The 16,371-nt window shown below is 35.5% G+C and overlaps 1 protein-coding gene across 5 annotated transcripts in view; it reads right to left on the bottom strand.

Moving 5' to 3' along the window:
* mef2cb (myocyte enhancer factor 2cb) overlaps positions 1-16,371 on the bottom strand; it is a 72,608-nt gene that overhangs the window by 10,982 nt on the left and 45,255 nt on the right. For 3 of the 5 annotated variants that reach the window (XM_058775602.1, XM_058775604.1, XM_058775601.1), the window contains 3 exons: positions 4,134-4,280; positions 2,085-2,229; positions 451-525 (listed from right to left, as the gene is read on the bottom strand). In XM_058775602.1, the coding sequence (XP_058631585.1) occupies positions 451-525; positions 2,085-2,229; positions 4,134-4,280 (367 nt within the window). Of the gene's footprint in view, positions 1-450; positions 526-2,084; positions 2,230-3,888; positions 4,027-4,133; positions 4,281-16,371 lie in introns of all 5 variants that reach the window. The other 2 variants (XM_058775606.1, XM_058775605.1) reach the window with 2 other exon arrangements.

Genomic DNA, 16,371 nt, shown 5'->3' with positions numbered 1-16,371 from the left:
AAAGTATATATATATATATAATATTAATATTTCACAATGATACTCTTTTTACTGTATTTTTGATCAAATAAATGCAGCATCAAAAGAGACTTTCAGAAACATTAAAAATCTTACCATCCCCAAACTTTTAAAGGTATTGTATATGCTAATTAATACACACATTAGAACAAAAACAATAATGTACAGTAATTATTTTGCAAGAATTGGAGTGAAAAAAAAAAAAAAAAATATATATATATATATTTTCTGTAACTGTGGCTATTGGGTTTGAACCAATCCAGTTCAGCCCAGGTCACTTAATGACTGAAGTCTGCAAAGAAATGACTGTGAATACAAGCCCAGCTTATACAAACAGAATGTTCTGCTGAAAATTTGCGAGGCTGGTTAGAGCTGGAAGAGAATTTGTGCAGTTATTGGCTGAGTAAAAATTGTGATGGAGAGGGAACATACTGTAGTATGTGGGGATGCCGTCCTTACCAGCACTAGTGCCCGCGCCAGTCGAGAGATCAGTGCCCATCAGACCACCTAGCACGGGAAGAGAAAGACAGAAAGAGAGAGATTTCAGTCACTTCATTGCAACTGACATCCACATCCTACCACAAAATCTTCCTTCTTAAAACTGTCAGGTCATTTATTCAACTCCCTCAAGCCACAGAGATCTCCCTCCCTCCCTGTGCGTTTAAGAGCGATGGAGACTGAAAGACAAATATAAGGTGACAGAGACGTGCGTGTGTGTGTGTGTTTGTCTGAGAAGAACAAAACACTGTCCTTTTCCACCTCAGCACACTTTTCTGAGGGGGAAGCGATGTGGCCGGCGGGGCTCGGCTGCGGTGTCCAAGAAAAATTACACATTTTTATTTTTAAGCATGCAGGGGAGCAAGTGTGGTCAGAGGCGTGCAGGCTGGGCCAAAACTCATATTTAGCTAAGCGCTCCTGGAATACAGAGCCGATTGCATCAGGAGAAAGCAGTTTTAATGACAGAGCTCTGGGTGAGAGACTTTGTCTAATGAAGCAAGGCAACACAACAATAACAAACAGCCAATGGGATCGTGCTGTACGAACATTGGTCATGGGGAATTACAGATAAACATAAGAAATATACAGAGAAATATAGAGGAATGCTGATTATTAAATTAAATATTAGTAATGGTTAATTATTTAGGTACATGTTTTAAATTTGAAGTCAGCATGAAAGAGAATTTGTCATTTTAATACTATTTTTTATAATTATTTTAAAATAGTATTTTTTTGTGTCTGAAAAAAGGTGTAGAAATGATTTTCACTCAGACATTTTTAGTAAACAAATATAAATAAACACTAAACGCTATATTAAATTAAATATATCAATTTAATATAAACATTTTATTTTCTTGTAAAATTATCTTTAATAATCTTTCTTTTATTTACAGCTTATTTTTTTATTATTATTTTTTTTTTGTGTGTGTTGGTTATATCAGCAAAAAAGGAAAGTTGTTTCAGTGCCAATGAAACCCTAGTAAAAAAGTACATTTATTTCATACTAAGTATAGTTCAAATTTATTAACATATTTACTGACAGATAACTCGAGACTTACTGACATAAAAAATATAATTAAACTTTACTTGGCATATTACTTGTGCACAATGCACATATTTAATATTAAGTCTAAAATGTGTTTTAATGTCACTGTTAATGAGGATTGTATAATCTTTGAATAATATCAGACTTTAAATGCAACATATTTAAAGTGTACCTGAAGTATACTTGCAATAGTTCCACTTCAGCCCAATCAAATATACTTCAGTATATATTTAATTGTACTTCAGCACTACTTCTTCACAACTGAAGTGCATTAAGTACAAAATTAGTTGTTCCAATTTAGCAGACTTTAAGTATACCAGTTTAGTATACAAAAAGTACATTTGCAGGACATTTTATTTAGTACATAAATATATACAAATGTATTTGTAGTTTTTTTTAGCATGAAATAAATGTATTTCAAATACATTTAAGTATATTTATTTTTCACTAGGGAAGTTATTATATTTTAATTAAATGTTTTTTTGTTTTTTTTCTAGACAAACTGTGTCCTATGTGTTTTTACCTGCACTAGGTGGTCTGTGTGTGACCCCGGGTGACATGCTGTTTCTCTGCAGGCTGTGGTGGGCCAGTGGAAGCAGGTTATGATTGCCTGGGTATATCTGGTTATTCACGGGGATGGGCATCTCGTAGGTGGAAGAGGGCACAGCCTGGTTAGAGACAGAAGCAATACATACACCATTAAGATAATTAATAATATAAACTACAATAATAATGGGGAAAAAACAAAGAGTTAAACACACTGAACAAAGGAGAAGTAAAAAAACAAAAAAAAAAACAAGATAGAAATGAGAAATTTTGACAAATATGTCACATGCAATGGCTTCAATCCTTAGAGCTCCTGAGAAGTATTTCTGTTCATTTTCTCTGTTCTCGACCATAAATGAACAAGCCGAGATGACTCTAAACTCTCTAAATCTCTGTAAATCCTCTTGTTCGCATCACTCCAAAAGACACAGGCTTAACCTTGAAGAGACTTCTGCCTCCTTCATATTATGTTTTTAAGGACAAAATAGCCCCTAATTGTAGCCATGTGTCCTGAGGGTCTGTAAGTGCTCATCTGGGAAAGCATCAACTGACAAGAACCGAAGAGGAGCCTCTCGCTCTTTCTCACTCTTTCATTCTTCATTAACTCACAAGGCCACAGCAATCATGGCTTGAGGCAGCCAAATATTTTCTCTCCGCAGTGAAGGTCTTGGTGGGCACAGCTTCACTTTCGTTAGGTGTTCATTTTTCCATCTTTACCCTCATGTTCTCTTTGGAGTCTCAGAGACTCCAAGGCCCTTTTAATAGCTTGAAAAATATTAGTTTGATGCTTCATGACTTTTTCTAATCTTATGAGAACTGATTATAAACCAAATTCTAATCTGATAACACCAACCATTTATTGAGTGTTTGCTGGAGTAAAAGTCGAATATGTTATTAGATCACATTTATAAAAAATGAAAAAAATCCATGTCTAGATTCTGAAAAAACAGACTGATACTTTTTCAATAATGTAAAAAAAAATAAAAATGAACACGTACATGATTTAGTCAAGCTAAACATAACATGAAAGAATCTTTAGCATTTTTGTGTAGCTATCCTGGACTGCAGACTTTCTTCTCTCTTGTGTCTTTATTTTTTTTTCTATGGAAAAGCTTTCAACATCTTTATGTGTACGTGAGCCTAGGCATCTTCTGCATGGTGCCACTCTTCCTCTTTGTGCTACTGTACTCTCTAACTCTATAACTCAGTCACTGTGACCACTATCTTCACCACCATCATTTACCACTCCACTAAACCCAACCTAATTTTTCTAACCTTAACCAAAAAAAAAAAAAACACTGGACAAATCTTAACCACACACACAGACAGATAGATAGATAGATAGATAAACACACATGAGTAGTTAGGAAAGAACATGCATCTTAAAGGTCTGCAAATGAATTTGTTTGAATCAATCAGGCTATAGGCTCAGACATGTAATCAGTGAAAGGCCTTCCAACGCACAAAAAAATACTCTGGAGGTTAATATGACTGTATTTCTTACAGTAATTGTCATTGTGCTTCTTCTCGTTTTAGTTATATCTCAGATGTGCAATTATCTCCCATGCATCCAAAGGCAGTGCCAGCATCATTACAAATGATAGATATACTACATCTGCATTATATATATATATATATATTATATGAGTTCTATATATGGTACATACGGTTAAATCAAGATTAGAACGAATTGCTTTGTTTCTTCAAATATGATTGTTAGCTTTGCTTGCTTTTTCATAGAGCTGTTAGTTTTTTGTCTGTCCTCTCTTCACTGTACTTACAGGTATCTTCTGAGTCTTGATCATTAGATCAAACTCTTCGTTAATCTGTTTGTATTTCTCCTCCGTGTGCGGAGTGAGAGCGAGAGCAGACTCGAGCTCCAGGCTCTCGCCGCCTTTGTTCTCCTTCTTGCTCAACGCCTGAAGGCCCGTGCAGGGCGAACAGTGAGCCAGAGCACACGGAGAGACAGAAAAAGAGAGAAAGAGAAGGAAGTGTGAGAGGGCTTGTCTGAGATGCAGGTACTTACACATATCCTCTGTCTGCTGATCATGTGCAGATCAATGTCGTCGTTGATTTTACGGTACTTGTCCTCTGACTCTGGGCTGTGGCCCACCGAGTCGTCTGCGTCGGGGTCTGGGCTGTCACAGCCATTTAGACCCTTCTTTCTCAGGGTCTGTAAATACAAGTTTGCACACAGTTCAAATACCAACCGCAATAAAGGCCCTCAGGTGGGTAACATACAAGTTGTATTTAGACAAGATTAATAAAGAATAATTTTAAGAGCCCACTTCAGAATTTGGGGGAAACTATCTCAAAACAATTATGTATAGTTATATACAGTGTAATTGAAAAGTTTGAGGTCAGAAGATATTAGAAAACATTGAGTAGCACAATTGTTTTTAATATGTGACCCTGGACAACAAAACAAGTCTTAAGTCAGCTTTCAGAGTATATATAAATCTCAATTTCGAAAAATTTACACTTAAGACTGGTTTTGTGGTCCAGGGTCACATATTGATGATAACAGGAATGTTTCTCGAGCACCAAATCAGCGTATCAGAATGACACTGAAGACTGAAAATTCAGTTTTGCCATCCCATGAATATATTACATTTTAAAATATATTTAAAAAGAAAACGCTTATTTTAAATTGTAACAATATTTCACAATATTACTGTTTATATTATATCAAATAAATGCAGCCTGGTGAGCATTAAAAAAACTTCTTCCAACAATATTTGTACAAAAATATTCTATTTTATTCTTTAGAGCTTTGTTCTCTCACCAACCTCAAACTTTTGAATGGTAAAATATATATTTAATATAATAATATAATATTTTAATTGTATTCTCTCACCAACCCCAAACTTTTGAATGGCAAAGTATGCATTTAATATAATAATAATTTAATTACATAATTTATTACTCAGTTAATAAAAATGTCAACTTGTGAGCAAAAGTTTGAGAACCACTAGTGCTGAATCTTTAAAGGGGTTGTTAATAAAGAAATTCAAGCTGATGGTTTATTTTCTAGAATTCTTTCATGTCTTGTTTGCTTTTAGATTATTTGCTTAAGGTCATGTTATTTATATTTATGTAATATAAAATAATCATAAATATTCTTTTAAAGGAAGTTGTTGAGAGACAACAGGATACATATACAGGAAGGGCCAACCTAAAATGTAAACGTTAATATTTAGCCAGGTCTGGGTACCAAAGAGAAAAATGTTCTAAATGTGATTTCAGCAGAGAGGAACGGCCCTACTGCTACTGACCACAGCAGAGAGACGCCTATAGAGCCGGCCCAAAGAGATTAACAGAGAGACACCCAGTGAACCTAAAACGATACAAGGATTCTTTTGATATAACCATTAAGAATATAAACCAAAAATGTGTGATGAAGCTGAAAGGTTGTGCTATGCTTAAGCAAACAAGCTAGTGTAACAGTAAAAGAAAGAATTGTGGGCTCTCCTGATATATTAAAGCAGCAGTTTCTCTCTTTGCCACCTGATGGCCACCTTCTAGTAGGAATGAGATCTTCCTCTCACAGTGGAGTCAATCTGTGAGTGAGTGTCTGCCAATTTGGAAATGTTACTTTAATATTAACACTTAGAAAAAGAAAACCGCCACATCTTAAATGACTAATAATTCAATATAAGCTATTGTGCTAATTGAATGTAGTTAAAGCTTCGACCATCCCAGATGATATAAAATTAGCAGAAATTCTGGGAGGGACACAGTGTTTTTGTGAAAATAAGAAAAGAAGATATAAAAACTTGAGGTGCATTGCAGACCCACAAAAAGTCTTCAACTGTCTCGTGTCATTATCTGCACGAGGTTCTCGAGGAGTCTGACGTCTCATCAAAGCGAAACGTTCCACTGGATCAACTGTCTTTAAAGTGTGGCGTGGCGGGATATTAGCCACCAGCTAACATATGTGCAGCTCACGCTCTCACACACAGTCCTTCTTTGCCTTCATCTGCCTGTCTGCATCAATCACATGATAATTAATTTACTCTGCTGACACGAGGGCTTGATGAAGACGGGTTTCTCATCCTCTTTTCTTTGCTATGACATGCTTCTATTAGGTGTTGAGGGATTGTGTGGAGAGCGCAATGTGTGATGAGAGCTTTTTTTATTCCTTTATACATATTGAGCTGATCAAATGCTTTGAAGACGAGTCCCGGCATGGCTGTTTTGTGAGATTGAAACAGAAAATGACGGAAAATTTGAGAAATGGTGTCTCAGTCATTAAAAAGATAAAGTAAACAACTTCACAATTGCATAAATACACGGAGTGCATAAAGTTGTAAATATAACAAAGATTACTGGAGCATGTTTTACATGGAAATACTACATTTCTTCACTTTTAATTAAATTTGTTACTTTACCTTTTCTTTGTAATTGTTTGTGAAATTTACTAGCGATTTCTGAGTTCAAATAAAATCGGTTACTTTATTTTTTGCCTCAAATGACAGGTTGGCCCCTAACAAGCAGAACTCAGGTACTGCCTCGGCAACGGTGTGGAGTGAAGATTATGGTGTAGAGCGGCCGGCGTCAATCTGAGGCAGAGGAGTGCGAAGAGGCAGAGTAGACTGTAGTGTGCTGATGGGAGGGCATGCTGGCTGAGTGAGCGCTCAAGCAGGGATAGGCAGTTTAAGACCCAGCATGCAGCCGCTGTGAACCCCCTAAAGGTCCGCCGCTATGCCACTCATTCCAGATTCGTGCACCTGTCAGAGTATCCACACCTGTCACCAGCCCTCTCTCTCTCTCACACACACACACACACACACACACACACACACACACACACGCATATTCTGCTGTAGGGAGATATAGTTAGCCAATCACAGCATGTATGCTGAAGATGGCCATAAATGGCCAAACAAACACCCATTCCTCAGAGAAAATGAGAAATACTCAGATGTTGCTCTTTCATAGCTCAGGAGGTTTGGTGGAGGTCTCAGTTATACATCTTTGAAGCATCATATTTTTCTCAGGTTCACTTAAATTAAAAATAGAGTGAGACATACAGTAAGAATACAGAGCAATAATATTAATTATCACACCTGATAACAACGGCATATTTTTGATTACCAGGGTCCTTTTCTTAGTAGAAGTAGATTTGAGCAAAAGTCTCTATTTGAACTTCATTTAATCTCATTGCTGAGAAAAAAAAAACCTGAGACTTTAAAAGGATCTAATTTAAAAATGTATAAATTATGTAAACAACGAATACATTTAGTTTATATACTAAAACATGTCATAATAATAATTAAATGTTATAAATAAAATAAAATGATTACATTTAATATTTAAGAATTTGTTTAACTCTTGGACAGTTTGGAATCTTTCAAGGTCAACCAGTGACAACAGATCCATTTGTACCACTTCAGGTTACAAGGGTCTGCTTCTAAGAAGAAGTAGGAGATTTAAGCAAAAGTCTCTATTTGAACTCCATTTAATGACATTCCTTTCTAGGAGAAACCATTGAGATTTTAAAGAGATCCCATTAGTAATTTTTCTTTCCTATGGGTTTTATAATGACTCACTCATAATCACTCCCATTTCTGAAGGGAGGCAAAACACACAGCCAATGCAATTGATTTCCCAGGAAGCAACAGCAACATTAGTGCTTCCAGTTTGCCAATCTAAAAATAAGATACAGTAGACAACAAATACCCTGTACTTGGACCAAGCAGCGAGAACATTCTAACGTCTTAATAGCGCCGCAAGATGAAAGCTGTGCGATCATCCTTCCAAAACATTATCGATGAGGAGTACTCAATCTAACAAAGTGGAAAATGGCCAGACGGGGGTGAGGGGCCTGATAAAAAGCTAAAATGCACAGAAATAGTCAATAGAGAGCTGTGAAGGGATGAGCGGCTGGAGGCTTCTGAGAATCAAGAATCAGTGGAGACAAGGAAGGGAAAAGAGTGGGAAGGAATGTCTCCTTCAATGGTATGCTCCTAATTAAACTCCTTCATACTTCTCATCCCTCCTGGCCCCTTCTGTCAGACCTCCTCTCCGGGCTGAAGCCTAAATAATGGACTGATATCAACTATGGTCTTGCAATTCCAGCTGTAATCAAGCCAGAGAAACTCTAGCTCGAGTAGCCAAAGACGATTCCCAACTGTCTTCACTACTGATCATATTACTCTGGCCTCTTTTTAAAATCTGAACAGTGTCCAGTGCTCATTTAGACATCTAGTTAAAACCAGGCCAGATTGATGAGGGAGTATGACCCAGACAGACCTCATGGTTTATTTTCAAGAGGATTTCGGTTGTGGAATAGAGCTGACAGGTTTGCAGGAAGGTCCAGAGAAAGTCCCACATTCAACATACTCTGCTTATTGAGAGCAGGAGATAGGAGGACAGAGAAGATCTGACAACAAATTAAAAAAAATCAAACACCTTCTTTATGTTCTTTCCCGAATTCAAGCAGTCTTCTGTGATTAATCATATTTTATTTGTGATGGAGAACTTTACTTATCTCCATTAATTAAGCATAATTGTATTGCGATATTCGACCACTAATTATTTATCCTTAAACTTTTTTTTTTCTTCCATTTGACATTTCCGTTGTCTTGCATTGGTAACAAGCCAAACATGAATCTCAACTATATATATATATATATATATATATATATATATATATATATATATATATATTGCGACTGTAGTTGCTAAATCAATGCACTTATGCAGAATCTATGTGCAACAATGCAAAGTTTTCCTATTTGTTTCAATAGAAAAAAGTTAACATAATTTGGAATTACTGGAATTATTATTAGGAATTTCACAGTTTAAGCTATAAAGATAAACTTTTCAATATTAATAATGTATAGAGTATGTTAATGTATATGATAAATATAACAACTCAGGAAACTAGATGAAGTAAAATAAACGCTTGACGTTCTCTTGATTTGTGCTTATGTGAAAGTGCAATAATTCAGATTAAATCTAAAAGAAATTTCTCACATGAGAACAATCATGATTAATAATATTATTATAATATAATAATATTGCAATATTATTATTAAAAAAAATGTTCAACCATTATCATGCCTCCCTATTTCTATTGGTGGAAGGTCACTTATTGCTCTCTCTCCACTTTTAAACCATTTTTGTGCTCCTATCAGACAGATCCAAGGAACTTACACAAATAATCAAACTTTGCACTGTTACTTTGAGGTCCAAGTGGAACATTTACATTCGTTTTCATTAGCTCACGTTAGCGGTTCACAAAAAAGACATAATTTCACACAGAGGTCTATTTTGGCAGCTCATTGACTCTCCTTGCTCAGCACATGTACATGTGTTTTTTCCACTTCTTTCTCTCTAACACAAATCCACTATAAAGCCACTAACTCCAAGGTGGTCCCATTAGGCCAACAGAGATGACATCATGTACCTCAGCAGTCACGCCTCCACCATGTGTGCGCTGCGAATGAGTTGGAGTTGATTACTGAGCACAGTCATACATGCTTCTTGCTTCAACAGAGTGGATGGATGTCAGGGAAGCTCGGTGACAGACATGCACATGATCCAAAAGCGCTCTGCAGATGGCCTAACTAAAAACTCTGTGCTTTGATATGGTACTTTTGGGGGGCCGCAGAGTCTCCTGCTCCCATTGAACACACAAGCGCAGAACTTTAGGGAGAGAACCAGTCTGTCTTGGCCTTATTGGAAGCATATGGCTGGAGAGAAAGCAGGGAAGCCACCATTTCATTAAGTGTGGTTTGAACATGCTACAACTGTGTAGCGAGACACAAATGCAGATGACAAGGGACATGGCCTCCATATGTTCCTGTTTGTGTGTGTATCTGTACAGTATAATGGTAGTGTGAGGTGGTGCATCACAGAAGACCATCTATCTTTGAACTAACCCATTAGGCTCTTTAGCTGTTGGAAGTGGGCACCTCTTAACTCCTAAAAACCAGATACTTTACTATAATTTGCTTGCTTTGAGCCCTTCCCCCTCTACACTGTAATCAAGCATCAAAGAAAAAAACTATAGGCCTGCCATTCCATGGGTTACGTATATGAATAATAGTAGGAGTCATATCAGACAATTTTTCTACCGTAAGGTCAGCTTATAATGTTAACAAAAATGCTTTATATATATATGAGTAAATGTAGCAGTGATGTGTGCATATATATATATATATATAGTGCATACTGTTAAAAATATATTTTCAAACATTACATAATAATAAGAAATCTTTCTTGAGCTGCAAATCAGAATATTAGAATGATTTCTGAAGGATCGTGTGGCACTGAAGACTGAAGTAATGTTTGCTGAAAATTCAGATTGTAATAATATTGAACATATGTGTGTGTGTGTGTGTGTGTGTGTGTTCAAATATATCGATCTGTCTGATTTCAGATATTTGCAGAATGAACAAGCTGTTTTTACAGCTTTAGTTTCAACAAATTAGTGTTTTTTTTTTTCCAGAAGTTTTCAGTTCTAAAAGTTACAATATGTTTACCTGACACAATGAACTCTTTTATCTCAACCGATCAAGGAAAATTTGATTTCTCATGATTACAGTAAGTAATGGATAAGTAATATCATACCTTGAGCATCTAATTACATCCTGGAATGGATGAACACAGGGAAAGACTAAATCCACTTAAAATTCTCTATATTTAGGCATTTCTAAAATTAAAGCTATTCCCGATATATAGGCCTAAAGTGCAGTAGAACAGAGAGAAAAAGCTGTTACTCAAAGAAACATTATGATAAACTCTAGGGGAAAACGGTACGCTTGTGTCTTTATTTACTACCTTTTCAGTAATGTGATACTCTGTTGTGCCATGTTTTTCAGATTCTGGTACATGACTGTAAAGCGTGTCATCTCATATTCCCTCTCCATGGCTGTTAACAAGACAGACAGACAAGTCATTCATATGACCTAATGGAGCATCCCATACATGCACACAATGACACTCAGTCAAGCTAAATAAAGGGGTGCTTATACCATGACCATCTTTCCATTTGAAACATGCTGGTTATGTCTTTATGTCTTGTTTTATTTCTAGACAGACAGAAGGACACCTATCACGCGCACACACACACACACACACACACACACACTCATTGAAAGGGCTGTGATTCTTTTTTTGGACGCAGTGAGCTGCGAACACACTTGCATGCATACACACACACACACACACACACAGACATCAGTTATCAGCCTTTGTCTGTAGGGGTTCTTATCATGCAGCTGCATTACAGGAAGGGGCAGAGGGTTTTGAGGAACAATGCGCAGGCACCTGACCTCTCTGGCATGACCTTGCGTTTCCACACCCTTCAGGCCCTGTGGGAGGGGACACTGCCATCTACACCCACATACAGAAATAGATCGCTCATTTTCCACTGACAGTATGAGGGACAGCCAAAGAGGACAGCCTTGTTACTTGTATCTTAAACACTGATGTCATGTGTTGTGCTGATTTAACATTAGTTTTACTTTATAACCCCCTCCACCAATTACATTCATTTTTTACTTGTTGTTTTTATAATTGTTTTATAATTGTTATGCATGTAGCTTTATTATATATTATTATTATGACTCCATATTAACTGAGAGACTGGAATATTTGTGTGTTTAAAAATGTATTTGTCACACTACAGCAATGTTTATTAAAAATAAATGGTAACACTTGTCAATAAGGTTTCTTCTGTTAATATCAGGTAACTACATTCGTTAACGAACTAACAATGAATACAAATTATTTATTAATCTTAGTTAATTTCAACATTCAGTTGAAGTTTTGAAGTTTTAATTTTATTCTGTTAATATTATTTAATAGATTTGAGCTATTCTTAACTGATAATGAATAGTTATACTTTTTAACTAATATTAACAAAATTATAGTTTATTGTTAGTTAACGCATTATTCTAAAGTATTACCAAATAAGCTTAAAACACGGTGAAAATGTTTAAATAAATATTCAGGGAACCTAAAATTCTAATTAATTTAAACCAAAAATCATTCATATAAATTTAAATCTACAATCACAGCCTTTTCTATAAATGTGGATATGCGTATATGTGCGCTGCTCTTTGTCTGTAACATGGAAACACTGGAAAAGTCATTCAAATCTGTTACACTGGCTATAAAAACCCTTTAGAGTCTTTATAAATAAATAAATAATAACAGCTTTTATCCGCTGGATCAAATGTTTAGTGGCACCCCCAGGTCTGGCGGTGGAGGGGGGGATGCAGTCCAAGGGCAGTGGTTCACTAGAGGCCTCCACACAAGCTGTTGAATGAATAGAGCCTTGCTTACTCACCCTGCCTCTCCAAGCCTATTCTTCTCCATTCGCTTCGCCAGCGCAATAAGCCAAGTGCTAAATTTAGCAACAGAGCACACTATTTTTAGACCGCTACCATTTTTTGAGACATTTATTAGGGGAAGGATACTAAAAAAAACTCATGCATGCACACACACACAGACCCACATCACACACACTCACACAAACGGAGGGAGGAAGGGGGAGAGGGAGGGGGCTCCTAATTTGGACACATCTGAAATGCACTCATTTTTAAAGTGTTGCCGTAGATGCTTTGCAGCTGTTTCCAATCAGAGGGAAGTGTAGAGAAAACACGAGAGATTTAGAACGAGTAAAGGAGAGAACGAGAAAGAGAGGCAAAACAAATGCCCTCGGTTCTCCTCGCTGACGTCCAGCAGCCATGTGGCAGAAGTTCAACAAGTTGTTCTAAGGCTGTGGGGTCAAAATACTCTGGACTGGTGCTGCTCTTCACTGAATGAGTGATGAGATCTGCTTTGAAGGCTGGGGAGACGTCTCACACACGTGTCACATTTTACAGTTATTTTTCAACATGTGGAGAAATTTAAATCTGGTCACCATGAAGGCTGCATTTATTTGATCAAAAATACAGTAAAAACTGTAATATTGTGAAATGCCATTTTAAATGATAACAACTGTATCGCTTATAGTTTACTATATAGTAATATATAGTGCTTCTGCTTTAATATATTTTAACATGAAATTTATTCCTGTGATGGCAAAGACGAATTTCCAGCAGCCATTACTCTAGTCTTCAGTGTCACATGATTCTTCACAAATCATTCTAATATAAGCTGAAATATGATTTGCTGCTCAGTACACATTTCTTTAAAATTTTACTTGAATATTTTGGTAAAAAAAAAAATTATATATATATATGATACAATTTTTTTGAGATTCTTTGATGAATAGAAAGTTAAAAAGAACAGATGTTATAAATGTCACTTTTGAACAATTTAATATGTCACTGCAGAATAAAAACACTTTTAAATGGTAGCTAGCAAATACAGCAATAGAAAACAATATATATATATATAATCCAATAAGGTATACATGTTTGTAATCCATTATATGATTTCAGTTAAAACGGTTATAATGTGTTATAATATTTACTTCATATTTAAAGCATCAAGTAAGAATATTAAAGTTTCAATTTATACTTCACATACTGTTTGTGACGCATTGTTCATCTCCTCCTCAGTTGACTTGCCTATGTCACGGGGGTTATTTTCTTAACTAGACAAAGCCTCTTCTGAGTTTAATGACAAATTCTGGAAAAAAAACATTGAGCTTGAACATCACTTGGTTCAATTACCATAAATTACTGACTCTTCGCGTGAGCCATTAATAGCATGTATGTGAGTGGTAGTAGATTATGGTGATGCACAAATATTTCCCTCTATCAGATGTATGTTTGTTTGTAAGAGGACACAGTTATGTCAGTGTGTTATATCATAGCGGGTCTTTGTAAGTTAAATAAATGGTCATTGAGTCTCAGCGCTGAGAGAAAATCGCTGTAGGCTAATGTTCTCTCTGATCTCTGATTACTCAAACCAGTAAGAAAGAAAGTCTTTTCAAAAGACAACTGAGGGAATATTCCACTGGAGCAGCCTGCTAATGTGCAAAGTCCTTGCGAGGAAAATATCTTTTAATTAACTCTTTACTGCCACTTTGAAGAGAAATGAAAATGAAATTCAGTTAATTAGTGTACCTTGTCCACATTAAGCATTCTCCGAGACGTTTAATGAACCTGTGTTGATCTTAGTTTTTTTTTTTCCCCTTTCTCCTTCTACTTTAAACAGATGCAAGTCGAGAGAAGGCTGACGCCTGCAACCCTTCTCACACATCTCAGCACACGGCAACACATATGAGGGTGAAACATCGTGAGGGAGCTTTGCAGAATCTCATTAACCAAGCAGGTAGTCATTAACAGTGTGACCTTTGGAAATAATCACCAGCCTCCCTCCCTGTCGCTCTCTCTCTCAGTTTGTCTCTCGGCGCTTACGGCTAAACGCGCTCCTTTCTATTGCCGATTCATTCAGAAGTTGTGGCACTGAGAGAAGAGAGAAGATTAAAAGCTGTTCAGATAAAGCTAATCTATGATGGGATGGGTTTGGCAAACTCTCTCTCAAGTGTTTGTGTCCTGTTCACACGACCGCTCCATGTGATGATGGGAGTGTTGACACGAGTAACGCATGCAGCCACGTGCTTCTTTTCTTTCATAGCCATGCTAATCTCTCTTGGTTTTGCCTAATCTTTAATAACTGTGCCTCAAAAAAAAAAAAAAAGAAACCACAACAAAAATTAGAACAGTGATTACTAATTAATAATTTTTATCCAGTGACATTACTCAATCATTTACTGATTTTATATATTTAAGTAATAAAATGTTATACAAAATTATATTTAGTATATTACATTTGCATTATTCTTTAATTTACTCAAAATTATTTTCTATAATAAAACTGTTATTTAAAATGTTTTATATAACATTTTGTAAAATGTTTTTTATGTAATATTTACATAATTCATTACTTGGACTGATTTTAGATTTTATATAATACATATGCTGTTTCCAATTATATATATATATATATATATATATATATATATATATATTTGTAATATATTTTATAAAAATATATTATTTTGCATCATTCATTTACTGATTCTATATATAATATTATAACAAACACATAAAAATAATAAAATGAATGTATATAATGTTATTTATTTTAATTTCTAAAATGTTTTATTTTCATATTTTAAAATTCATTCATTTACTAATTACTCATATACACTCTTAAAAATAAAGGTGCTTCAAAAGGTTCTTCAAACAATGCCATAGAAGAACCATTTTTGGTTCCACAAAGAACCATTCAGTCAAAGGTTCTTTAAAGAACCATCTCTTCCTTAACTTTTTATAATCTGAAGAACCTTCTTTCACCACAAAGAACCTTTTGTGAAACAGAAAGGTTCTTCAGATGTTAAAGGTTCTTTATGGAACCATTTAGACAAAAAAGGTTCTTCCATGGCATCGTGAAGCACCTTTATTTTTAAGAGTGTAATATAAAATTAAATTGAATAATAATGAAACTGAGACTTTGATGAGTATCAATGCAAATGCAACTGATCCCTCAACTGTTGTAAAAAACGCAAAAAACAAAAATAAAACCAACTCAGCTGAGCTCTAATGCTTCACACATGCTGGGAAACTGGTCTGGAATGGTGCATTATGGGAAATCTATGGCTCTTTAAGTTTTTAATCTCCTGCCAAATAAAGGCTGCATTGCAACTGTGCCAACAAATGAGAGCATTTTGACAACCAAACCATGTTGTTGTGTTTGTGTTGTTTTATCCCCCCTGCTAATCTAAAACTAGATAATTTTACCTTGCACAAGCACTCGTAATTTGTTCTTTCTTCATGACTCAAGGTGTAATTTTCTGGACCTTCCCACCTTTTGTCTAGCCTCAGATGTTAAGACGTAGGAGACTTTTAATGAGTTTTTGTATATAAGCTAAACATGCTAGGAAGAGTGCTTCGATTGAGGTATGAAGAGCTATGTAAAAACTGAAAAAAATGTACAACAAACACAGTTGTTAATTTGTCTGACAATGCTTTATTTATTTGCCAAGGTCCCAGTTAATTATGAGTCTATAGCACCATCTTGTCTTGTAAAAAAAATAAAATAAATAAAATCAAAGTGTAAATATAATTTTGACAATATTTTTTTTAAATCTATGAACAACTGAAAAAGTTCTCATGTCTCTCTTCTCACGTTTATATCTTTTATTACGCAAATGCCAAATTGAGAAAGGCACATCCGTGTACATTTAGACTGAATAGAAGAATGGCCTGACCTACGAAAGCAGAGATAAAAATGGATGAAAACGGAAGACATAAGCGGAAAGAAAGAGCCAGGGAGAGTAGAGTAGGGTAGAA

The sequence above is a fragment of the Onychostoma macrolepis genome, chromosome 05 (genome assembly GCF_012432095.1).
Source record: "Onychostoma macrolepis isolate SWU-2019 chromosome 05, ASM1243209v1, whole genome shotgun sequence".
NCBI lineage: Eukaryota > Metazoa > Chordata > Actinopteri > Cypriniformes > Cyprinidae > Onychostoma > Onychostoma macrolepis.
This window is presented reverse-complemented; position numbering and strand designations above follow the sequence as displayed.